This window comes from Ylistrum balloti, unplaced genomic scaffold (genome assembly GCF_031769215.1).
Source record: "Ylistrum balloti isolate Yb309-2 unplaced genomic scaffold, AGI_CSIRO_Ybal_v1 Utg369686, whole genome shotgun sequence".
Classification (NCBI taxonomy): Eukaryota; Metazoa; Mollusca; class Bivalvia; order Pectinida; family Pectinidae; genus Ylistrum; species Ylistrum balloti.
Window position 1 is genome coordinate 286,858 of NW_026781924.1, and position 27,895 is coordinate 314,752.

Sequence of the window (27,895 nt, forward strand, 5' to 3'; positions counted from 1 at the left end):
ACAGTGTTGTGGAAGGAAGTAAGGGAGATCAAGAGGATTTTATAAGCATAACCTATTGCCGGTCCAGATGTATTCTTGACATATAGTTGCAGGTAATTGTTAATTTTGTCTTTTAGGTGTGTAACACCGATGTTTTTAACATGCAAACAATAATGAACAACAAAATGCAGTTGCTATCGATGCTCCTAGACAAGAAACCACAAGTTAGCAGGCACCTGTCACGTTGGTCGACATGACCATACAGAACCATTAACAATATTTTACTAGCTTGCCGCCTTTGCTACGATTACACGTAGCCCTTACATTAATTGTTATGATATCAGTTTCCTGTACAAATATCCAACTGTTCGGTCTATACCCTCTGCTTTAGATCAACAAAAATAGAATACATTGGAAAATGTGGCACCTGATGGCCTTTGATCTTGTTTATAAGTTCATGAAAAAGGATTGGCTAACAATCCCTATTTTTTCTCCTTAACATTTAAACTGTACCAATATATCAGTACTTATGATTGTTTCATATACCCCCATTTTAATTAATTTTCCCTTTTTATGATTTGACTGCCAATAGAGGTTGTTATTACTAAATGACATACTTGATATAATTGACTTGTTATTCTTGTTAGGCCAAAAAGAAAAGATAAAATCTGTGTTTTTGACTCCCAACTGTTCCTACCTTTTGGCACTGCACCTCCTTTTTTATAACATTTTTCCCTAAAAATAACTTGAATATATTATTGCTGCTTTTACATATGACTTGTTTCTAGGTGTTCCCAAGATGTACCAGTACTCTGAGATAAATTATTATATACAGACTTATGTCTAACATTCTCTCGACACCTTTCTTGAAAGATGGAATTTTATAGATCATCAAAAGTAACTGGGTTGATGGCTCAGGTTTTATTATTATGGTCAGAGTAAAAAAATATTTGTGAAGTGGTCATGATATATTAAATGTATATATATTGAGTTTGATTCTTCTTCCCTATATATTCTTAATGTTGAAATTTGAATATTAGTGAAGAGATGAAAACCAGGTTTGTGCCTTTGTTTATTACCAAGTGTATATATGTCAAGGCTCTTGATCTGCCAGATTTGGGGCCGAATTCCCAATGCAACATAGTATCTTTTTTTCCCAATTTAGACCCCAAGTTTTCCCTATTCTAAGGAATACGCCACTATTTTTCCCAATTCTAAGGGCCCCGGGCCCCAGTCCCAAAATGGGGTGTGAGAGCCCTGTATGTAGAAATTAAAAAAAAAATAATAGAAATGAATGCCATAGTGCCAACACACAAGAAACAATAAATGGAAAATTAAAAGAGGACATCAGACAAATGCAATAAATAAAGAGACAACAAAATCAAAAACCATCATGAACTTCCACAAAAACTAACATGAGATCAAGTGTTCTGGACAAGCATGCATCTTTTCTACATCTTTTCTGAATGTGATAACTTGGACAGATATTGATTTATACTACAATTCTTTATTTTTAATGTTCTGTTTATTTTTTACTTCCCCACAATAAAGTTGAAGGGGATAGGTGATCTATATGAATCACCTTGTCCATCTGTCCAAAAGAAATTCCCATGCACTTTAGTAAAGTACAAGAAACTATTATTGTTAAAAGTCAAACAGCATAAATGTTCTGACAGATTGTGATATTCGGCATGATAAACATCTTATAATACACACATGCAATACTAGTACATGCATGACACATGGATGTAAACCATTCCCTAATCAATATGAAGTACCTGAGAAGCCAGTATCAAAAGCAAGCAAACATCTAAAAATAAAAATGTAAATTAAGAAAAAATCCCAATCTACAGAGCCCAAATTTTTTGATACAGAAACCAGAAACACAGATTTTATCTTTTTATGTCTTACACCTAAGTATGATCAGCTGTAATATTTGTGTATGTTGATGGCTATCTGTTTTTATACATATGTGTAACACTGGTATATACTGGATGCTACATACCTCTCAGCTAAAGAGAACTTCTCTTTAGCTCAGTCAGTTAAGGATAAGTTAGTAAACAGAGATCCTGGCTTTGCTTCCTAGTGTAGGCATTGAAAGATATAATGACCTTCATTACATGTCATTTTAAGAGTTACAAGTGAAATTTGTTATGATTACCAAGAGATTAGAAATATTATATCTGATATATCATTTCTCAATTATTTGTAAATAATTTTTAAAAGTAAGCCAGTTTCCCTGACCTGTTTAAGTACCTTGTTATGTGCCTTCATATATAGAAAATGTAGATGCTATCTACCTAATCTCTAGGTTTTTTTTTTTATTACCAGCTATCGTAATTCACTATCATATATACTAACAGTGAACTTTTTCCTGACATTTTGTTATGTCCCAGAAGAACATGTTCTATTTACGTGTATGCATGAAAGGATTTTGGTTTTGTAGATGTAGATAACAAACAGTAATTGTTTATATACCTACCGTTCATTTCTTCTCAGTACCTTCATTAAAAGTAATCTCTATTAAATGAAAATGAAGATTATGAAATAAAAAATAAAAAAGTGAATTTTCGGAAGCAGATGATGACGTCATAATAAACTCTCAATGTTTTTATACACATGGTAAATGGTCACATATTTCGGAAAAAAGTGTGACTAGTATACTTTAACATCTACTTTGTATAGGGGTTTATTGTTACTGATATTACAAGTACATTTCTGTTGGTTCCTACATTCAGGGCACTTATCTAGGGCTAACATGATCAGGAAACTAGAGAATTTCAATGCAAATAGCTGGCATTGTTTACATTATCAGAGTTTAATATTGACATTCATGTCAATGTACCAACTGGATCAATTTGTATTGTGAAAGGATTGCTAATGATATTCATTGCCATAAATGATAGAGCTGGAATACACTGTTATACAAAAAATGATTGAACTTGAAATGGTAGTATTCAAATTATTTATTGGTGAAAGCAACATGTTTTCTTGTTTCTTCAACAAGTTATATGGTAATGATATCTGAGACAAAATGTTTAAAACAAAGTTTCTTGAAATAGAATATAATACTGTGCCAGCTCATTCAGTATTTATGTTCCCACAAACGCCAATAACATGTTTGGTAAGATGGAATCTGGATTGTTTTGTTTTTTTCGATTCTAACATGAATAAAGTCATGATTTATTCCATTTATTACAACACGAAACTTCAAAATGAAGAAAATATTAGTTTTACCTTGTTATAATTTTTGCTGAGGAATAGAAATGAATATGAATAAAAAATAGTTGGATTTTTCTTTTCAATTCAGTTTAAAATTGTGGACAAAATTTACTGACAATATAATACTACATAAATTGTTTTCTCTTTAGTAATATACATATCAAATATATCTGTTAGATCATTTGTGCAACTTCTTTTTGTTATTTTTTCAGTAGAACCAACAGTTCCTTTCACATTATTATTAAATATTCTGTGAACTAGCTTATTAAAATTTATTATTAGTATTAAAAAAAAAGTTTTGATTGATATCTGAATTCTAAAGAAAAAATGTTTAATTTGATGACCCAGTGGGCACATTTCTAATTCAAATTTAATTCAGTATGACCTGTTTTATACTGATATTGATTAATATGTCATGCATGGTAAACTTTTAACATTTTCAAGTTTTTCTGAAAAACTATCAAACCAATTTCAATGAAATTTTACAAACACCTTCCATGGCTAAAAGTGCATCAGAATTGTAAATTATATGGTCCTCAACCCCCAGGGGCCTGAGAGGTGGGGGCCAAAAAGGGTCAAATTAATTGAAACTTCAAAAATCATATTCTCATACCCCAGGTATGGTAGAATCAAGTACTCTTCGTGGATGGAAAGGCCTTCAGATGCTTTACCTAAATTGTAAATTTCATGACCTGAGGGTCTCACATTTCCCCTTGGTTTGCTATAGTTTATATAGAAAATTAAGTTTTTTAAAATTATTTGTATATTTCAAATTGTAAATAGTTCAAACCTGGTTAGAGTTATTAGTTTAAGATGACAATTTAATGAGATGCACATATTGACCTCAGCTGACCCCCTAGGGTCGATGGGCAGCCAAAATGTATCAAATTGACTGAATTTTCAAAGATGTTCTACTGTTCCTGGATGGGAGATATTTTATAGGAAAATTCAAATATTGAGTATAATTTCTTGTAATTCAAACTTGGTTAGAAGCCTTAGCGTGAGACAGCAATTAATATATACATACTTTACATTTGTATTAAGTGTACATACAATATAGTTAAAGTTATAATACAGTTTTAACAAAATCATTTCTACAACATGTTACAAGAAGCATTGTGACTCAGGTGATGGTTAAGACCCTTAAGCCCCTTGTATTATGTATACATTTTATTTTTTTACATCTTTATTGCCTAAGACACGATATTTGCCATAAAGCCTATTTAGATGTCCAGTAGGTCTTGACATCCACACATTAACTCCTTAAACAGAAAGCATTCTGTACCAGATTTAACCTGACTGATTTACTTTGTTGGATTTTATCACACCTAAGCCGTTTATCAATAATGATTTCCTTCTGATGGCAACACACGGTTTTAGTATTTGAGTAATGAGAATTATCATTTAGTAGGATTACACAGGATGCATATTGATACACCTGATTCTAGGTTTAGCTGTCCAAAGGAACCATGTTGTAGAAGCAATTTATTCTAGAGAATGGCTGTAAGGCAGGCAGTTCATGACAATGCTTTTCACGGATAATTTCTTCTGTTCATTTGTCTATCGATCAATTATTGCTTTTTTCAGAATCAATCTGAAATGTTCTCCTTACCTTGAATTAATTTTCTTTATATATACATAGCAATGACAGGTACATACTCATGCACAGATCCGTTGGTACCTTCTTATTTTAAAAAAGATAATTTAATAAATTTTTTACATACCGGTAAATGTATTTACTGTTGTACATTCATGTTCTGCTAAGTTTTCATCGTTTTGAAATTGCTTGTTTGGAAATTGATTATATGTAACTTATAAACATTATTTATCATGATATAAGTGTTAGATGAAAAATATTCAAAAGGTAAATAAATTTGAAAAAAAAAATAATAAAAAAAAAAAAACATTCATAGCTGAACATTTGGAATACTTAATTTCAGAACTGATCATTTTTTATTTGACTCGAACACTATAACTGATATTGTTCTGAACTTGTTTTTTAAATGTTTTGTGAAGTAGTGTTGCTGTACATGAGACGTTTTTTATGAGGGTTTTAAATTCAATATTAATGTGTGTTTACATTAAACTGTAATGAATTGATGGTCTCTGTGATCCTTTTTGTTACTTGACAACTGGTTATTTTTAGAAGATTCTATGGCAGCCTCCCTGGCCCAGTCGGGTGGTCATGAACTCGGATATGATGGATACCGCTGGTAAACACCATCAATAATCAATCGCAAAACAACCCTGGGGCTCATCCTCGTCATAAACTCCGACTGTTAGCCACATGAAAAATCAATATATCATATAGCCAGCGATAGTGTGGTCTCTGGAGGGAGGGTCACGTAAATCATTTTTGATCTGGATAACACATCTCCTCCAGGATAATTGCCCAGTAGCAGTCTATCGTTATCATAGTAACACAGTGTAAACCTTGTGAATTTTTATTGGAAAGAATATTAGCATCTAATCATTGTGTTCAAGTCAATTTCTGTGGATGTGAAAATGGAATACTATACCAAACAGGACACTTTGATATAGTGACCTTAAAGTTGCAGGTAATACAATAAGTATTGTGTGTTTGCTTGACCATAATGGAGACATGAATTATCCAAAAAGAAAAAAAAAACTATGAATGTCTTTTGGACAACGGAAATGAATTGACAACATTATGCAAATTTTATATCTATTGGTTAAATTTTAATTTCAGAAGTCATTGATTTTTTTTTATTTTTAACTATACTTGGTATGTGGCCTCTAGTATGCTTGTCAAAACCTTGAAAAAATGTCTCACCTGTTTGAGGTGTACATTGCAAATGATTTGGTAGTTAATGATACCTGATATTAGGCACATGTTTGTATTGTGTTGTTAGATTTAGAAACTAGTTGTGTGTGTATAATACCTACTGTCTGTTTACTATGTAGTACTACACATTATTGAATTACCTCATGCCGTCCACCACAGATTTGTGAGTGTTTATTTTTAGAACCAACAAGAACCATACCTGTTAAACTCGGGTAGAATTAATTTCTGAAAAAAATAAGAAGGAGTTAGTAAAGTTGAATAATAGAAAAATTTACTTGTGTTGTATCTGTATAGATGCGCTTGCTTGTTTTTAGTACATTGTAAAAATAAAAAGATATTAACACTGTCTGGGCCATTTCTCATACATTGTATATTTGTAATAATTAAAACATTAAGTACCTGAGTAAGGTGATGTTGATATTAAAATAAATATTTTAAAAAGGAAAGCTAAAGTTCAATGATTTGAAATGAAATTGAGGGGGAAAAAAGGAATATTGATAATACAGCTATCAGAATTTCGTTTTCAAGAAACAAATCAAACATTGATACATGGTTTAATTATTGGAAAAATTTAATAATCAACCTGATTTATTAGTGGCTAAATTTATAGTCTTGTGTGCGCACATGATAAGTATGAGAACTTATTCAGTACCATGTTTGAGACTTCTAAGTTATTTTGAATTTAAATTACACAGCCTTTTTTTTTTCTGAAGTGCTTGTATTTTCAAAATACCATATAAATTGTAAATTTTTTTTTTTTAATTTTCAGACATATTTTGTCAACATGAGTCATGTTCAGATGCAGTCGTACAGTGAAGAGGAATACGACCTCGACAAGGAACTAGATGCATTTATAGAGGAAAAAACAGAACCAGACCCTGTCATTGAAAATAAAGCAGAAAAAGATGTGAGTTACACATACCCATCGTTTTACAGACTGGTATATAAAGTCATGTTACTATCATAACATATTTAGGTTTTTAAGTGCTAGTAAACACCAATAATAATCAAAATCTTTTGTTTGATTTTTATATGAAAACATTAGGACCAAAACTTGAAAAAAAAATCATACTTTTAAAAAAAAACCTGAAATACAACCATGACAAAAATTCTGATTTTCTGCTAAAAAAAAAGCATCGTACTAGGATCTGTTAAACAATTTTGCTACACACCTGTTGTGATTAAGAATGCAGGTTTGGAGGTTAATCATGATGGGATTACCTTCCTATAGAGATCAGTCACAACTAATAGGATTTAAACATTATATTTCAAGCATAAAAAGCTTAACACTAATTTTCTATCATCTCGTAAAAAAACAAACTTGATTATAAATTGATTGATAAAAAAGAAATGAAGAAAACATATAATTATCAAAAGGCATTTTTGAAAATAGGAACTATTAAACCTGCAATTTGTTTAAGCACAGCTTTACTCGGGTCATAAAAGTGTCCGACTTTAACTTTGATGTAACACAGGTAAATCATCCAAGTAGATTAAGCTGAGATTTCCTTACTGGTATCCAGGTTTAAACATTTATTTATTTGGCATTTCATTTTTGTCACGAACAGGTTAGGCAGGATTTCTTTTTGGTTTGTGTTTGTTGTGTATTTATATCCTAGTTACCTGTGACAAGACTTACATGTTAATTGACAAAAAAAAACCAGGCATATATTACAACCCGTTTAAACATTTATACATTTACTCTTAAGGGCTTTGTTACTAATTTCACTGTGATTAGTAAATCAATAAACATTCCATATTTAGATGCAACAGAATATGCTATAATAAATTCAGTTTAATAATGAAAATATAGAATTAACTGGAAGGGGAGTGGGGGAGTTCTGGATTGTTAGAAAATGGTGATAAGTAAATTCCACATGATGGCAATTAAGTTACTTTATCATGTGTTCAGACTGTTGTTATATTCCTTTGTTCAGTATATGTCACAATCCCAAGAGCACATCCTGTGCTGCATCACTTACAGTTGACAAACTTGCTTTGTGTTAGCACAGTGTATCATATTAAAATTGGGTTGCTCAATTATTTAAGGAGTTATGGCCCTTTGTTTATAATTAACCCTTATTTTAGACCTAAGACCTGATGATCATACATATATTAGAGAAATTTGAATTTTTTTCTTAAATCAACAGATAAATGAAAAAAAAAAAGCTTTTTTCCTCCTCATTTCTTTCCTTTTTTAATTTTTTTGTGGATGTCATCCTGAAAAAGTTATATATTTATATATAATTTCATGATGTAATGATACTGGTAATGAAATTGGTTTTCAAAGTCAGACCTTGTCTATGAAACATTGATGTTTGCTGTTCCTTTTAGCTATGTATATAATGTACATGTACAAGAAGCAAGATTGATTTGATAGGTAACAATTAGATATGAAGTTCAGAACTAAGATGAATTTGTAGTACAAGAAACGGAGACTATGGTTTACTATACTGCTAGGCTGGCAACTGGAGCTAGCAGGACTCTATCAGGGCTAGTGACTGTTTGAAAAATTTACGTTGTTATAGCTTGTCAAATAGAATTTTACAAAATCCGCCTGTAAATACATAAATACTTGAAAGATGATGTTATACACTCTAACCAGAATTTATAACTTTAGAATTAAAGTTGACATATTAGTCGCTGAATTTATGATATAGTACACATTTGTTATAATTTATAAGAGTTTAAACGACCGTAGTTTAATGGTGAACTTGGTGATTTTATTGGTATTAGTCACAAATCTCTCTGGTGACTTCTTTGGGAAAAGTTTAGGATTTTTGGTATTGAATGACCAAGCTTACTGACAAGATTACTTCTACTTATACTTAATATGTTTAACCACTATCTGGTTGATTTCAATTCTTGAATTAATTGGTCACCTTTGTCGGTTTCGCCTCATCGATTTTCGGTCCTACCTGACACATTTAACCTCTCTTTGGTGTTAATAGTTACGTAGTAAACGTAGTGCTGCTAGTGTTTTAGCAACTTGTTGACTTTAATGAGTTTATAAATGAAGGTAAATTATTGGCGTGCTGGTAGATGTTTGTACAAGTCAACAGAAAAGTGTACATACTAGTACTGGGTGTTTACCGTAGATAATGGTATAGCCCTTTAACGCTTAACTTAACTCAGACAACCCCGCCAAACATCAAGTAACAGGAACCCAGGGTAGTGACCGACGCTGACAGGCGAAATATTTACGGTCTTCCATCAGGATACTGACGAATACCTTAACTATTTGCATACATGGAAACTGATAATAACTTTACAGGCTTACAAAGACACACATTATTTGTTCTGGTGTATCTCTATTTTTTTTTTCGCATCAACAAGCATGATAGAGTGTAATAAATCAAATTGTAACACAAATATAGACGCATGCTTCGTCTTGTTTGTGTACGCAATGCAGTTGTCACTGCCTAAGTCTGGTATGTGGCTGCGCTCTCTATGCATGTATAAAGGTACAAAGGGTATTTTACCTATGTAGGTGGTCAACTGTCCAATGAAAAATATACAACACACTGAATTATTGATGATGCAGAGATATGATGTGAACCACACAGCCGTACATCAATAAGACCACATCTGGTATTATAAGCCCACCAATATGTAATGCTGTCCAGTAAAATTTTTAAAAAACCCAATGTTGATCATTTTTCCTATAATAAGCCCATCCCCTGACTTTGAATTATCAAAATTAGTTATATGGCCCGACTAGATACTATCTTTATAATCAATTACCCTATAACCAATATATGACATCTTTCCATTTATGATAAGTTATCTATCTGGTTGTAAATATAAGGATATTGGTAATGTTGACACCTGTGTCCCTCCCACAAGATCAATATGTCAATAGAGGGTGTTATTTCAACACTATATTTAGCCTTTCTACAATAGATTTTGTATAAAATAGAATTTTATTGTCATGTCTGTAGGCTAGCAGGGCAATAGATTACATTGGTACCCCAATATTCACTAGGGTGTATAAACCTTTTCTTATCAACATGGAAACAGACTATTTATTTTGTAATGGTGCATTGATCATAGGTCCCAGTCAGCAAAGTTTTTAAAGTCTGACATTTTTGTGTTACCTGTTGGCATGTTAAGTATGAGACTGTTGTCTATTCAATATCATTCATAGCAAGAACCATCCCCAGTCAATAACAAGACATTTTACAAAATGTAAGATTTTTCAATATCCATTCTTATTTTCTGTTTGAGATCACCCCCATGGATGCCACATGTATGGCCTTAGGGGTCATTCTCACATGTGTGATATTAAAGGTGTCACTCAGTCACATGATCAGTCCAATCAATCGTTTCATGTAGAGGGGTAAAAGTCAGCTCTGTGTTTATGAGAATGAAGATTCGAACCATTGTGTCACAATATGTTATATTTGTCAATAAAACTTTCCTGTTATTTACATTCCCTAACCATGTTGTTTGCTTCTACAAAAATTACACAAAAATAAACATTATTGATTGTGTAATCCAGGAGTAGAATAGTTATTTAAACAGTTAAATGTTACTGTTTCTATGTCAACAGTACAAATGTTACAATGGTCACACTTTTGGTGTCAGAGTGAAAATTGTACCTTAAATCACCTCTTGGTCGTTTGTTTATTCAGCATCATTGCTGTGCTAATGTAAATATACTGAAATGTTTTTGTTGTTTTTTCTCTTGAGATGTGACATGCGATTTACAAGATTAAGTGACCATGAGAGATTGATGATACAGGTTACACTACAGTTTGAATCTAGCTTTGTCATTATTGTCTCCTTTGGATACATTTCTGTGGGAGTCATTTTCCAGCATCATCTGTATGTCTTCGACCAACATAAAGCAGCATGGCCATTACTGTTCATCAGTGTTTAATCGTGTTGTAACGGGTAGCTGGTGAAGAAATCACTTATATCTGATATTGTTCCAGTGGAATTTACAAACAAATCTTTCCCCATTCTCTTGTATTAAGCCTACATACTCCTTCAAAACTGTGGTTTGTCACAACTCCATTGTATCATGGTCTGTCTTAGATTAAATTTCAAGGGTTATCATTCAAAGTTAGAGGGGCAAAGGTCATCCTTGCTCACATTTAATTTCAAAGTACAAAATATATCATGAGCCCCTGGCCAGTTTTAGGTTATACTGAGTATTACATCAAATTCTACACATGGTTAGCTTTTGGAAGTTCAGATTACAAGTATTGTAAATGCCTTTTTCTCCATTTTGAAAAGCTGTTATCTTGACAACACATGTAAAAATAACCAAGATCTTAATATTTATACAACATACCTGTGCAATGTAGGCTAAGTCAACATGTGTGTTTACATAGATCTTGGAGGAAATGTGATTTATTGCAAGGTAAATTGTTTTCTTATGCATTTTGATGTTATACTATAGAATATCTAGATACCCAAGTAATCTTTGGTGAAACAAGTCTCGCTTATTGTACATAAACTGCCATTGATAAAATAGCAATGTGTATAGTTACCGTCACAAATTGAAAACAATTCAATTCATATATCTAATAAAAAAATGTTTCCCATTCATGCAGCACATTCTGCAAATGTGAATTATCTTTAAAGACAGATATGAATATTTACTATATAGAGTTATAGTAATATTTACTGGGATCAACTCTCATTTGTAGTAGTGATATTAACAGGAATAAACAGTCAATAGTGATATTAACAGAGATAAACTACCAGTTGTAGTGATATTAAAATTGGTGTGATATATTTTCTGAATGTTAATTTCACAGCTGGCGATATGTACATATGTCATATGTTATAAAACACTGCCTGATAGACGTCTGTGATTTAAAACCCTCGGATTGAAGGATTAGTTCATACATATGATGCAGGAATGTTATTGCTGGTTTACAGATGCCTTTTGTTACACCATACAGAGGAAAAAAAATGACTTACGTTCCATGTTAGAGAGCAATATCCTACCAATTCTTACACACACTAACACATTGTCCTGGGTTACTTATATAAATTTTACATTCCATGTAATTTTTTTGCCCATGCAGCCTGCTCTGAGGCATATCAATTTCTGATAATCTTTGAGAACAGAGTTCAAAACAACCAGAACACATCATTCTGTGAGGGATAGAGGAATTATAATTATTATTTTCATTGTACATGTTGGACCCTTTAACTATAGTTGTGGAATGTATTGAAGACTTCAACGCCCATTTGTGTTTGTATAATGACACAGGTCTGCTATAATAGGTCTAATGATCCCGTGTGATCTTTAGTCCTGTTAAAATAGACAAGTGAGAAGTCAATAGGCCATTGTATGTTTTATGTCTTAGATAAGTTGTACCATGCAACCAGCTCTGATCAACAAATATCACACAGTCAACAAGTACACTAGAAATAAATAGCCATTGACATGCAAATTTATATGTAATTATCTCCCCTGTTCCTATCGTTTTTCTTTTCAGATTTTTTTTTCACTTTTAAATTGTTCAACAAATGTTGTTTTATATCATAAATTACCACTGTTTAGTTCTAGTCCAAAATGAAATGTTCTTTTTATGTTCAGTTCAACATCAAAGAGGACATTCACATAAAGACTAATACTGCCCGTTTGATTTTATCAAATTAGAATTTGACTGACACTTGGTTGAATTTGAAGTTTTTTTTCGTTAAGTAGTTACAATCAAATTTGGAATGTTTCTGGGTTAAAGTATATATTTGTGTAGTTTAACTTGACTGTTTCTGGGTGAAAGTGTTTTTCATTAAATGGTTGCAATCTGCTCTTTTAGATTTCCTTGGTTAGTTTATTCTCCCCACAATAACACTAGAGAAAAGACAAAATTTGATTATCTTTGTCTTCAAACCTTTAGTATTTCTCTGAGAAATAAATAAACATATACAGCTTATACTGATGAATTGGAAACATCATAAGATTGATAGCAAGTTTGATTGAACCACCTATAGTGAATAGATGTGTGGAAGTCACTGAATTATTCATACAAAGGGTTTCAGCTTCACCTATTGTAAGTACCTGTTTACATTGTGTGATGTCAATCTTATAGCTATAAATCCGATTATCTCTTAAGAACATGGATGCTCGGTAATGACCATGTGACCTCTGTTGTCCAATGAAATATCAGTACGGGTGTACGTTCACAGTGTATTTGGGGAATTGTAACTTCAATAACTGTATACCTGGTCACTTGATATAAGGTTTGAATATTTCATCATCTCAGAGACTATGATGTCAGCACAGCCTTACTATGAATATTCATTGTAACATAACAAGAAAGGAAACACTGCCTTGGGGCCTTTGTGAACAGAATAAATTATCAGTTACGTTTTATTTTCTATCCCTGAAGGTCAAAGAGCCAACAAAAACAAATACCATTGCCTCAGATAGTGAGGGAGAGACAGACGAGAAGGGACAGAGAGAGACCTCCGGGGAGAAATCCACGGATGATGAGTGGGATGAACAAGAGCTGAGTGAAGATCAGAAACGTGCCATGGAGGAACTAGAGAATCTCCGTAACATGGGTAAGTCTTAAACTGAATCTCAACTCCAACACATCTCTTAACATCTCCCTGTAATGTTGGTAAGTCTGAAACTAAATCTCAACTCCAACACATCCCTTATCATATCCGTGTAACATGGGTAAGTCTGAAACTAAATCTCAACTCCAACACATCCCTTAACATATCTCCGTAACATGGGTAAGTCTAAAACTTAATCTCAACTCCAACACATCCCTTATCATATCTATGTAACGTTGGTAAGTCTGAAACTAAATCTCAACTCCAACACATCCCTTAACATATCTATGTAACATTGGTAAGTCTGAAACTTAATCTCAACTCCAACACATCTCTTACCATATTTGATAATTATTTCCTACTTTCAGCAAAAGCCTGTTGTTTTGAATCACAACCCTTTGCTCCCTAACTTTACATATCCACAGCAGTCATGATAATACGACCAAGAGTTTGTGTGCTGAAATATGTACATTAGAACCTAGTTTGTACTTAAAAATCAATATGCAATAAAAGTTACAAGTATGAAGAATTTGGCGTAGAAAGCAGATACATTATCTACTGAACAACACTCATATCAATGCTACCTGCTAGTGCCAACGTCTTTCATATACAGACATGTTATTTTTATCTCTGACAGATGATGGGCTACCAACTGAAGATCCTCCAGAGTATGATGTAACAGCTCGTGTAAAACAGCTCAATGAGGAGCTAGCCAATGATACTACGCCAACGGAAAAACGTGAATCTCGAGTTCTTTTCAAAGAAGATCTGGTGGATCTTGTGGCACCCCCTCCAGACTATGGTGAGGGGGAGGAAAATCCGCAACAGAACCAAGACAGTTCAGATAAAACAGAATCTTCAAAAAATGACTCTAATGCTGCCCGCGGTGCGAAAAGGTCAGATGACAAAGTGCTGATAGAACGGGGAGGAAATTTTGAACTTGTAAATGCTGATGAAGTGACGGCAGATGATATGGGGCTTCCCCTGTTTGACAACGACAAAGAAAATGTGAACAATAATGCCAATGGTGCTGGTAATATGAACAGTAATAATTCCTCATTTAACAGAAAACCAGCACCCCCATCTAATCCACGACCCTCCACAGCCACAGGATCTTCACGTAGGTCTGTGCGACCTGCCCAGAAACCCCGCGCCCAATCTGCAGGATCAAGAAACACACCCATTAATCATTCTTTTCCATTGAACCATGATTATAAGTCTCCATATGCCTTGTCGCCAAAGGAAAAGGAATTATTGGAACAGCAAACTAAACAGAAAGAGGAACAAAGAAGGGAGGAAGAACGTAGAAGGAAAAGAGAAGAAGAAGAAAAACAAACATATAACGAGGATTTATTCCAGTCATGGTTGACAAAAGTTAGACAGAGAGAGAGACAGAGGAGAGAAAAAGAAGAAGAAGAGATGAGGAAAAGCAAAAAGTCAGATAAGGTAAGTTTATTGTTGGAGTGAAAGTTGATGTGGTGTTTGTCTGTTGGGTGTGTTTTGTCTGGTTTTGTTCCCAGTATGAGGAGGATCCCGTTACGTGTGTCTGAAGCTGTAAATGATTAAAATTCAATTTTATCTGCTTACTAAGCCAGGGAAGCTTGAAACGTCAGCTTCCTTCCATCTCTAGTGTTTTAAAATTCACAACCACCTCAGTCACACTCAATAACAAATGCTCATGTACACAAACAATTACATACACACTACATATTGTTACATTCATTTGTGTTTGTCACGTCTCTTAGTTGACAATTTTTGTCAGTAGAATGAAAATGCAATCAGCATCTCTAATATGTTTGTTACATGTTTTTGTTTAAGTGTCAGACAAACTACCTTGTCTATATGTCTTTCTATAGCTTTATCTGTTTATAGTTTTACAACTCATGTACACAATTGTACAAAACATTGAAATACATAGAAGTCGTAGTTAGCCATACAAATACATAGAAGTCGTAGTTAGCCATACAAATACACAGAAGTCGTAGTTAGCCATACAAATACACAGAAGTCGTAGTTAGCCATACAAATACACAGAAGTCATAGTTAGCCATACAAATACATAGAAGTCGTAGTTAGCCATACAAATACACAGAAGTCGTAGTTAGCCATACAAATACACAGAAGTCGTAGTTAGCCATACAAATACACAGAAGTCGTAGTTAGCCATACAAATACACAGAAGTCGTAGTTAGCCATACAAATACACAGAAGTCGTAGTTAGCCATACAAATACACAGAAGTCATTGTTAGCCATACAAATACACAGAAGTCGTAGTTAGCCATACAAATACACAGAAGTCGTAGTTAGCCATACAAATACACAGAAGTCGTAGTTAGCCATACTAATACACAGAAGTCGTAGTTAGCCATACAAATACACAGAAGTCGTAGTTAGCCATACAAATACATAGAAGTCGTAGTTAGCCATACAAATACATAGAAGTCGTAGTTAGCCATACAAATACACAGAAGTCATTGTTAGCCATACAAATACACAGAAGTCGTAGTTAGCCATACAAATACACAGAAGTCATAGTTAGCCATACAAATACACAGAAGTCATAGTTAGCCATACAAATACATAGAAGTCGTAGTTAGCCATACAAATACATAGAAGTCATAGTTAGCCATACAAATACACAGAAGTCATAGTTAGCCATACAAATACATAGAAGTCGTAGTTAGGCTGCTAATGGTGACTGATGATTAACACAGAAATTACTAAACATGTGTATACCACAAAGTTATAAGTACGGTACATGTGTACCTAACAATACTTCAGGGTACCTGTATTGACATCTCTCCCTGAGAAATTGACTTCTAAAACACCAGATTTTAGTAACAGCTGACCAGAAACTACCATACATGAATCTAGGCTAACCTTACATAATATTAGGGCTGAAAGTGTTATTTTAATTTTATTTATAAACTGGCATCATATTTCTCAGTTAGAACCTTACTCCAGTCAATTTAGTTGACTTAAAAAAAACTTGGGCAATCAAAGTTCATCAGCTTCCTTAGGGTACTGAGTTTACTTAAAATAAAATGAAAAATCTGTAGCTTCACACAGGTAACATATCTTTACTAATTCTAAATTATTGATAAATGAAAAACAATTTTTTTTTATAATTTGCCTTTTTCTCACAGTTTTCATAATAGCAAATGTTATCTCAAGACACATCTTGTGTATATATCTATATATATATACATATTTATTTTTTGTTGTTTTGATTTTATTCACAAACTAACTACATGTACTTTGATGTGTGATGCTTGGGTTTGCATTATATGGTTGTCATGGTGATAAGTTTCAAAATTTCCTATATTTTACCACAGAGAAGCTCTAAAGATAAGCAGAAAAACACGGGCCAGGATGAATATGACGAATCACTTGATGACGAGGTAATAACAAATAGTTTGAAAATCATGGAAATTGTTTTTCCAAATTGGTGAGCTAAATGAAAAAGACATGGAAACAAAACAAATATTTAAACGGGGAAAAAAAAGGAAATTGAACGAAAGTTGAATGAATCTATGTCTTCTATGGCTATGCATTTTTTTCATGTCCTTAAAACTTGAAAATTACCCGATTTCTTTTTAAGCTATCCAAAATTTAGATATGAATTAAATTCAATCTGCTGAATGACAGAAAAGTAACACATTGAGTACCAAAATATGCTTTTATTTATTAATTACACAAGGAAACCCATCTTCTGAATTTAGTCACATGATCTTAAAGAAAAGTGGAACATGATTAGGTCATTTATCTCAGTGCGTTAGCAGTGACAGATTCAAATTCATGCAAGATTTCCTTAATTGTAATTAATATCACCTTTCATCAACTTTTATCTCTGACCTCTTGCTCAGATCCTGTCCCTTGACTTTCATGATGTAAATAAATATATATTCAAGATAATCTTATTTTTAGCACTTTTTGCAGTGAAAGTATTGCACAAAAATATGATGAAGATTATTGAAATTTCTGTATTCTGTACCTTGTTTATATAGCTAAAATTGTGGAAGCACAAAATCATGTGCTAATTTGCCAAAAACTCATAAAAAGTTAAAATTTGACAGAGTACATTTACAGTAATCTGAAAGTAAAAAATTAAAATATTGCATCCATTTATTTGTTTCATTTGTTTTGAAGTTGTTTGCTTATTCGATCAATTTAGATGATGGCTTACCTTTGCTAGGGCAAACTCAAATACTGCTTTAAACCATCATGGGTCATCAGGCTATTCTATTTGGATGCTGCAATTTGAATTTTAAATTGTAATCTGAAAATGAGATCATCACTGATGCATATTAGCCATTCTCTATTACCACACTATGTAGACACATCTTTGTGTGATTGCACTTTCTATTCACTCAAGTTTTTTTCATCTCTGGTGGTTTGATGGTATAATAACAGGTTCTATAGTAGAGACAGAAGGGGAGTGTCTTTAACCCTGTAAAGAGACAGAGTGTTGGTGTCCAGGTTGAAAAGACAGATGATGTCTTCAGACACTTTTGATGAGTTAGATTGTATAGATAGAAGGTTGGTGACCTCAGACTCTATAGACAGCAGGTTGGTGACCTCAGACTCTATAGACAGCAGGTTTGTGACCTCAGACTCTATAGACAGCAGGTTGGTGACCTCAGACTCTATAGACAGCAGGTTGGTGTCTTCAGACTACAAACAGCAGGTTGGTGACCTCAGACTTTATAGGCAAAAGGTTGGTGTCTAATTTCTTCTCTAAAGACAGCAGGTTGGTGTCTTCAGACTACAAACTGAAGGTTAGTATCGTCAGACTTTATAGACAAAAGGTTGGTGTCTAATTTCTTCTCTTGTGACATCATGGATGGTGTCTTCAGACTCCATAAACAGAAGGCTAGTGTCCAAGTTCTACTCTGCTTTACTAAGATGATGGATGGTGTCTTCAGGCTATAGACAGAAGGTTGGTGTCCAAGTTCTTCTTTAGTGATGAGACAGGTGGTGTCTTCAGACTCTATAGACAGAAGGTTGGTGTCCAAGTTCTTCTTTAGTGATAAGACAGGTGGTGTCTTCAGACTCTATAGACAGAAGGTTGGTGTCCAAGTTCTTCTTTAACTCCATAGACGGAAAGTTGGTGTCTTCAATTTCTATAGACAGAAAGAAGGTTGGTGTCCAAGTTCTTCTGTAGTGGTGAGAAAGGTGGTGTCTTCAGACTCTATGGACTGAAGGTCGGTATAAACAGACTCTATAGACAGAAGGTCGGTATAAACAGACTCTATAGATAGAAGGTCGGTATAAACAGACTCTATAGACAGAAGGTCGGTATAAACAGACTCTATAGACTGAAGGTCGGTATAAACAGACTCTATAGAATGAAGGTCGGTATAAACAGACTCTATAGACTGAAGGTCGGTATAAACAGACTCTATAGACAGAAGGTCGGTATAAACAGACTCTATAGACAGAAGGTCAGTATAAACAGACTCTATAGACTGAAGGTCGGTATAAACAGACTCTATAGACTGAAGGTCGGTATAAACAGACTCTATAGACAGAAGGTCGGTATAAACAGACTCTATAGACTGAAGGTCGGTATAAACAGACTCTATAGACAGAAGGTCGGTATAAACAGACTCTATAGACTGAAGGTCGGTATAAACAGACTCTATAGACAGAAGGTCGGTATAAACAGACTCTATAGACAGAAGGTCGGTATAAACAGACTCTATAGACTGAAGGTCGGTATAAACAGACTCTATAGACAGAAGGTCGGTATAAACAGACTCTATAGACAGAAGGTCGGTATAAACAGACTCTATAGACAGAAGGTCGGTATAAACAGACTCTATAGACTGAAGGTCGGTATAAACAGACTCTATAGACTGAAGGTCGGTATAAACAGACTCTATAGACAGAAGGTCGGTATAAACAGACTCTATAGACTGAAGGTCGGTATAAACAGACTCTATAGACAGAAGGTCGGTATAAACAGACTCTATAGACTGAAGGTCGGTATAAACAGACTCTATAGACAGAAGGTCGGTATAAACAGACTCTATAGACTGAAGGTCGGTATAAACAGACTCTATAGACAGAAGGTCGGTATAAACAGACTCTATAGACAGAAGGTCGGTATAAACAGACTCAATAGACTGAAGGTCGGTATAAACAGACTCTATAGACAGAAGGTCGGTATAACAGACTCTATAGACAGAAGGTCGGTATAAACAGACTCTATAGACAGAAGGTCGGTATAAACAGACTCTATAGACAGAAGGTCGGTATAAACAGACTCTATAGACAGAAGGTTGTTGTCTTCATACATTATTAATCCAGATGTGGACATTGTCTATTTTTACAATAAAAACAAAATTGTTGCCCCAATATTCCATCTCTACAACAGAAAATAAATCCAATTTCAGTCAGGTGGCAAATTTCCAATTGGTCAGGAAAAAAACGGATTGACGTTTATCTTAACAGCTGAAGAAACTTTCTGTTTACATGTATTGTGCTGAGGTAACAAGCATTTTGTGCCTGTTATGAAAGTGTTTTTAGGACAATTTTCCATGATCATATTATAACATGCCATAGAAGATACAGATTCTCTTGAAAATGAATATACAAAAGAATGGCCCATTTTTTTACATTATGCAGTTTTATGATACAAAATATGTTTGCTAGATTTTCTCTGTGTGTAATCTCAGACATCAAACTTTGATTTCTTGGGTGTTGATTTATTCCATATTTGTTAACCCATAATGCACATTCTACTTGATTAACACGTGTTCAGCTTCATTTTCCATCAAAGGGACTAAATGGTTAAATTTTGGGTTTTTTTTCCTTATGTGTTTGATTTCGGGCAAGCATTGGAATACTTGAAATTAGACTCTTCAAAAAATTATAACATTCTCTAATGGAAATTGATAAAGATTATTAGCTTCAAACTAATGCTACTCAAAACATGCTGTTGTGTCTACCACCCATTGCTGTTTTGATTGGAGATATTTGATTTCATCACTTGACGTTTCCGAACCTCGTTTTCACCCGCTGTTTTGATATTATTTCCTACTATGTATAATTATATACCTGTAATTAGTCAAAACTTAATTTAACAGCCATGTTTCAGCTTTATTATGTAAAGTGACCTCTTGTTTCATGCTGTATGCGTGACACAGTGAAATAAATGAATTTGAATTAATCTGAATCAGAAATTGCATGTGCAAAGACATTGTTTACACTCCAAATTATAATATGAATTAGTGTTGGGTCGTTCCTATTTCATGAAAAAAATTGATGTTGTTAATAAAATGGTTATGCAAATTTTAAGATATTATAATTAATAGAAAGTACACAACTTTTAACAGACATTTAAATGTTATAATGTTTTTAATCAGTTATGAAATAAATATCTTACCATTTAGTCCCTTTAGGTGGGTCATTAAGTTTTATAAGATGTTATATTCCTCACATACTTCACAGAGTGGTGCCGTTTTTTGTGAAGGAAAAAGATAACTCTGTCTCACAGGTCGTACAGCATACGCTAAGATGCAATATGTAATAAATTTATTTACAGTCAGGTGGAGATATCCCTAGCCAAACCCTTACAGTTAGGTGGAGATATCCCTAGCCAAATCCTTACATTGGTGGAGATATCCCTAGCCAAACCCTTACAGTCAGGTGGAGATATCCCTAGCCAAAGCCATACAGTCTGGTGGAGATATCCCTAGCCAAACCCTTACAGTCAGGTGGAGATATCCCTAGCCAAACCCTTACATTGGTGGAGATATCTCCAGCCAAACCCTTACAGTCAGGTAAAGATATCCCTAGCCAAACCCTTACAGTCAGGTGGAGATATCCCTAGCCAAACCCTTACAGTCAGGTGGAGATATCCCTAGCCAAACCCTTACATTGGTGGAAATATCCCTAGCCAAACCCTTACAGTCAGGTGGAGATATCCCTAGCCAAACCCTTACAGTCAGGTGGAAATATCCCTAGCCAAACCCTTACAGTCAGGTGGAAATATCCCTAGTCAAACCCTTACATTGGTGGAGATATCCCTAGCCAAACCCTTACAGTCAGGTGGAGATATCCCTAGCCAAACCCTTACAGTCAGGTGGAGATATCCCTAGCCAAACCCTTACAGTCAGGTGGAGATATCCCTAGCCAAACCCTTACAGTCAGGTGGAGATATCCCTAGCCAAACCCTTACATTGGTGGAGATATCCCTAGCCAAACCCTTACAGTCAGGTGGAGATATCCCTAGCCAAACCCTTACAGTCAGGTGGAGATATCCCTAGCCAAACCCTTACAGTCAGGTGGAGATATCCCTAGCCAAACCCTTACAGTCAGGTAGAGATATCCCTAGCCAAACCCTTACAGTCAGGTAGAGATATCCCTAGCCAAACCCTTACAGTCAGGTGGAGATATCCCTAGCCAAACCCTTACAGTCAGGTGGAGATATCCCTAGCCAAACCCTTACAGTCAGGTGGAGATATCCCTAGCCAAACCCTTACAGTCAGGTGGAGATATCCCTAGCCAAACCCTTACAGTCAGGTGGAGATATCCCTAGCCAAACCCTTACAGTCAGGTGGTGATATCCCTAGCCAAACCCTTACAGTCAAGTGGAGATATCCCTAGCCAAACCCTTACAGTCAGGTGGAGATATCCCTAGCCAAACCCTTACAGTCAGGTGGAGATATCCCTAGCCAAACCCTTACAGTCAGGTTGAGATATCCCTAGCCAAACCCTTACAGTCAGGTGGAGATATCCCTAGCCAAACCCTTACAGTCAGGTGGAGATATCCCTAGCCAAACCCTTACAGTCAGGTGGAGATATCCCTAGCCAAACCCTTACAGTCAGGTGGAGATATCCCTAGCCAAACCTTTACATTGGTGGTGATATCCCTAGCCAAACCCTTACAGTCAGGTGGAGATATCCCTAGCCAAACCCTTACAGTCAGGTGGAGATATCCCTAGCCAAACCCTTACAGTCAGGTGGAGATATCCCTAGCCAAACCCTTACAGTCAGGTGGAGATATCCCTAGCCAAACCCTTACATTGGTGGAGATATCCCTAGCCAAACCCTTACAGTCAGGTGGAGATATCCCTAGCCAAACCCTTACAGTCAGGTGGAGATATCCCTAGCCAAACCCTTACAGTCAGGTGGAGATATCCCTAGCCAAACCTTTACATTGTTGGAAATATCCCTAGTCAAACCCTTACAGTCAGGTAAAGATATCCCTAGCCAAACCCTTATAGTCAGGTGGAGATATCCCTAACCAAACCCTTACATTGGTGGAGATATCCCTAGCCAAACCCTTACAGTCAGGTAGAGATATCCCTAGCCAAACCCATACAATCAGGTGGAGATATCCCTAGCCAAACCCTTACAGTCAGGTGGAGATATCCCTAGCCAAACCTTTACATTGGTGGTGATATCCCTAGCCAAACCCTCACGTTGGTGGAGATATCCCTAACCAAACCCTTACAGTCAGGTGGAGATATCCCTAACCAAACCCTTACAGTCAGGTATATAAATCCCTAGTCAAACCCTTACAGTCAGGTCGAGATATCCCTAGCCAAACCCTTACAGTCAGGTGGAATATCCCTAGCCAAACCCTCACGTTGGTGGAGATATCCCAAGCCAAACCTTTACATTGGTGGTGATATCCTTAGCCAAACCCTTACAGTCAGGTGGAGAAACTCTAGCCAAACCCTTACAGTCAGATGGAGATATTACTAGTCAAACCCTCACATTAGTGGAGATATCCCTAGCCAAACCCTTACAGTCAGGTAGAGATATCCCTAGCCAAACCCTTACAGTCAGGTAGAGATATCCCTAGCCAAACCCTTATAGTCAGGTGGAGATATCCCTAGCCAAACCCATACAGTCAGGTGGAATATCCCTAGCCAAACCCTCACGTTGGTGGAGATATCCCAAGCCAAACCTTTACATTGGTGGTGATATCCTTAGCCAAACCCTTACAGTCAGGTGGAGAAACTCTAGCCAAACCCTTACAGTCAGATGGAGATATCCCTAGCCAAACCCTTACAGTCAGGTGGAGATATCCCTAGCCAAACCCTTACAGTCAGGTAGAGATATCCCTAGCCAAACCCTTACAGTCAGGTAGAGATATCCCTAGTCAAACCCTTACAGTCAGGTTGAGATATCCCTAGTCAAACCCTTACAGTCAGGTAAAGATATCCCTAGCCAAACCCATACAGTCAGGTGGAGATATCCCTAGCCAAACCCTTACATTGTTGGAAATATCCCTAGTCAAACCCTTACAGTCAGGTGGAGATATCCCTAGTCAAACCCTTACAGTCAGGTAAAGATATCCCTAGCCAAACCCATACAGTCAGGTGGAGATATCCCTAGCCAAACCCTTACATTGTTGGAAATATCCCTAGTCAAACCCTTACAGTCAGGTTGAGATATCCCTAGCCAAACCCTTACAGTCAGGTGGAGATATCCCTAGCCAAACCCTTACAGTCAGGTAGAGATATCCCTAGCCAAACCCTTACAGTCAGGTAGAGATATCCCTAGCCAAACCCTTACAGTCAGGTGGAGATATCCCTAGCAAAACCCTTACAGTCAGGTGGAGATATCCCTAGCAAAACTGTTACAGTCAGGTGGAGGTATCCCTAGCCAAACCCTTACAGTCAGGTGGAGATATCCCTAGCCAAACCCTTACAGTCAGGTGGAGATATCCCTAGCCAAACCCTTACAGTCAGGTGGAGATATCCCTAGCCAAACCCATACAGTCAGGTGGAGATATCCCTAGCCAAACCCTTACAGTCAGGTGGAGATATCCCTAGCCAAACCCTTACAGTCAGGTGGAGATATCCCTAGCCAAACCCTTACAGTCAGGTGGAGATATCCCTAGCCAAATATCCCTAGCCAAACCCTTACAGTCAGGTGGAGATATCCCTAGCCAAACCCTTACAGTCAGGTGGAGATATCCCTAGCCAAACCCTTACAGTCAGATGAGCCAGGGAGGAAACAGACTGATATACATGAATGCTTCTGTTAAATTGACAGATAAAGGGATTGCACCAACTTTGGTTACACTTTGTCTTGACTTTAGCTCCATTTTCATAAGCGGAAATCTTTTTGTTATCTCATTTTTTTACCAGGTACATTAATCTATTCTTGGTTGTATATTTATCCTCTTGGTTTTTCAGTGTTTTTCCTCAAAACCTTGTCTAATTTTCTCACCAATCTGTTGTGAATTTTTTTATGGAGGACTTTTTAAATCACCCATCATCTGTAGTCTTTCATTGTGTCTGTCATAATTTTATATGTAATATCTCCTTGGTCACAAGTTGTCTGTCATCCATTTTGAGAACTAAATGGCTATTAGGTGGCCATCTTGGATTTTGCTAGTTTGCTTCAGGAGGGATCATTTTTTAATTTAAAAAGTTTGTTTCCATTTGTTTCCTAATTGTACATAACTGAGACTTATTGTGAAGAATGGTGTTTCCATTTTTTTTTTTTTTTTAACCTAACTTCACTTTCTTGAAACAATGTATATCATCTCCATGTGTTTGGTCTTATCTGATGTAACAATATTGATTACACCTGTACAAGGTATTCCATTATTGTGACAAACAACAGGGCAAACTGACTTTCACTACCTCATCAGTCGACAGTTTTTGTAAAATCAATAAACTTTCAGGCTTTACGTGTTAATTAATGGAGCCAGGTGAATTTCAAACTTTGAATTCATTTATGGCCTCTATAAATTGAATTTGTTAAATTTGATAGACTGGCTGGGTGGAGTAGATAGAAGTAAAAACACTGTTCATGTAGTCCCTATTTCATCATGTGTGTTCCATTGAACAATATGTACTGGTGGTAGTTTATATCTATTTGCAGACTTCTGACACTATTTGTGTTTTGGTTTCTGGTGACCAATGTTTTTGTCTATATTTAACGCTTCACAGTGACAGGAATTTACCTGGACAAGCCCTTTAAAGTTTTTGTTATTGGTTACCAATATAATCAATATGTAATACCATATAGGTCTACAGCGGAATATTGACTCTAGTGTTTAGAATTCCCGATACCTGATTAAATTGTATCGTATTTAGGGCTACAATACACAACTGAGGCAGGGTGGTTTAACATTGTCTGAGGTGTTGTGTTCCTGAAAAACCAGGATATATTATACTGACATTCTAGATTTCAATTTGTAGTACCCACAAATCACACTGTTTGTTCATTACGGAAAAGATATGTTTCCTGTTACATGTTTGAAAAAATAGTGTAGGTCGGTACATTGTTTTCTATAAGTAGTATATATATAGGAGATTGATTAGGAATTTTACAGTTTAACGTTGAGATCTGTTGTTCAAAAAGTCCAACTTTAATCAAACCTCTTATCAAGTTAGGTGACATAATGGAAACCTCTACACGTCAATCAGTTACAAAATGACAGATTTTCGGCCCGACAACTCAGAACATTTGGCATGCTTAGTTTTGCATTTAGCTGAGTTTCTCATTCAGTACAATTGCTCTGTCAATCAAAACAGTGATATTGTGTTACGTACACATGAACTCACCTGTTACATGTTACATGTTATTTATGTTTTTTGTGTATTGTTTGGATAAAAAAACTTTTGAGAAATGACTGTAAAGCTTTTATGGATGGTTCTTTTCACTTCTGATTGAATTCATATTAAAAAGAAGTACTGTGAAATGTTTTTCTCTCCCTTTTTAGGCAGTGATATTTTTTGGGGTAAATTTTGAGAAAAGAAGAATTTCAAAATTTTCATTTCATGTTTACAATGCATTGGTATCTAGAACATATCTATTGTGTTTTCATCATTAATTAATATTCACTTTGATTGTTGGTGTATTTTGTGGGAAGGGAATTACAAATTTCCTTGCAAGAACTCAAGTTTGCTTTGGCCTGTCAAACTCAAACCTCATACAATGCTTCCTTACAAACATGGCTTGCTTTGGATTGCTTTTCAGATCCCAGAGTCAGTGGTCTAGATTCATCTTAGTCTAACCAGAAAATTGGTTTCTGTGAGATAACTTGGGGGGTTTCCTTGGGCTAATCAAACTCATACTTCCTACAATGTTTTCTTACTGAAAGTGCTTGCTAGGGAGAACTTTTCAGACCCAGAAGTCAAAGGTTGAGGTTATTGTTGCATTAATAGAACATCCATTGTGTTGAATAACTCAAACTTGATGAAATGCTTCGTAACCAAAAGTTTTTGTTTGAGATAGGTTGCCATTCAGGTCTAAATGTCAAAGGTCATAACTTGAGTTTGCTTTTTTCCCAATCTAAATCAAACTTCATACAATGCTTCCTTACCAAATGTTCTAAGGTCAAGGTCACTGTTATCATAAATAAAAAAAAAGTTGTTGAATGTATTTGTAAGTATAGATTTTCCAGCCACATAGCAGGGCCCTTGCTGACCTGTCAGCTTCTGAAAGGCATATTTTGAAAACAACACAGTACAGTGGTCATCTCACTTAAGAATTGTTACAACTATGAACTGCTGACAGGATGACAGCAATAGGGATATGAGCAGACTGTTCTGCACTGAAGAAAATTATTATTTTTGGCTATTTACAGTGATTTAAGATATTTCTTTAGAAATGGAAAGTTACGTGGCAATGTTTTACTGGTCCAACCACAGGTACTGCATATTGTCTTTGATTCAGAAATGTACAGAAATTACTTGTTTGTGTTTTATAGACTGAGCAGAACAACCAGATGTACAAGGATTGGGTAAAATCCAAGACAGAACAAAAGAAACGGGAAAAACTGCTAGCGAAGCGACAGGAACAGGAAGCAAGCGAAGGACTCATCATTCGTTCACGAGATGATTGTGACAAGGCCTTCAGAGAGTAAGTGAAATTTAACTGACCTGGTCCATTGGACCAATAAACATATACTATGGCAGAACAGCTGTTCCTATAAGTTTCCAAAATGCATTGTACATGATTTTGATTAGACCAGATTTTATCTTAAACATCTTTGGATAAATCAGAATAATAGGATTGCATGGCTCCTATGGGGAAAGCGTGGCAAGTCCCTCATGGGAAGATGACGTAATTTTCACCAAGTACGCAATGTATTGTTATAACAATGTATCAAATGCAAAATAACTCATCAGCTTATATTTATTTTTTTTTCAGCTGGCTTCGGAGGAAAAACACTGATCTGAAGAGAGCAAGAGCCGTAGAAAAACAGAAGGCGAAAATGATGCGAATCATGGCTAGAAAAGCTCGGAAAACACAGGCGTTGACGAAAGCTGTTCGCCAATCAAACTCATTTCGCTATGTGGATTATTATGGATACAGATTTTAGTACATAAATTAATTATTTCAAAATTTGTAGAATGATTTTATGCTGGAAAATTTTATAT

At 35.3% G+C, this 27,895-nt stretch overlaps 1 protein-coding gene across 1 annotated transcript; it reads left to right on the plus strand.

Annotated features, from left to right (window-relative positions):
- On the plus strand, positions 1-27,879 carry LOC132565003 (coiled-coil domain-containing protein 181-like). Its single transcript, XM_060229611.1, has 6 exons — positions 1-92; positions 6,777-6,914; positions 13,363-13,537; positions 14,172-14,980; positions 27,223-27,374; positions 27,666-27,879. The coding sequence occupies exons 2-6, from the start codon at positions 6,792-6,794 to the stop codon at positions 27,835-27,837; spliced, it is 1,431 nt and encodes a 476-aa protein (XP_060085594.1). The 5' UTR covers positions 1-92; positions 6,777-6,791; the 3' UTR covers positions 27,838-27,879.
- Positions 27,880-27,895: the final 16 nt, after the last annotated feature.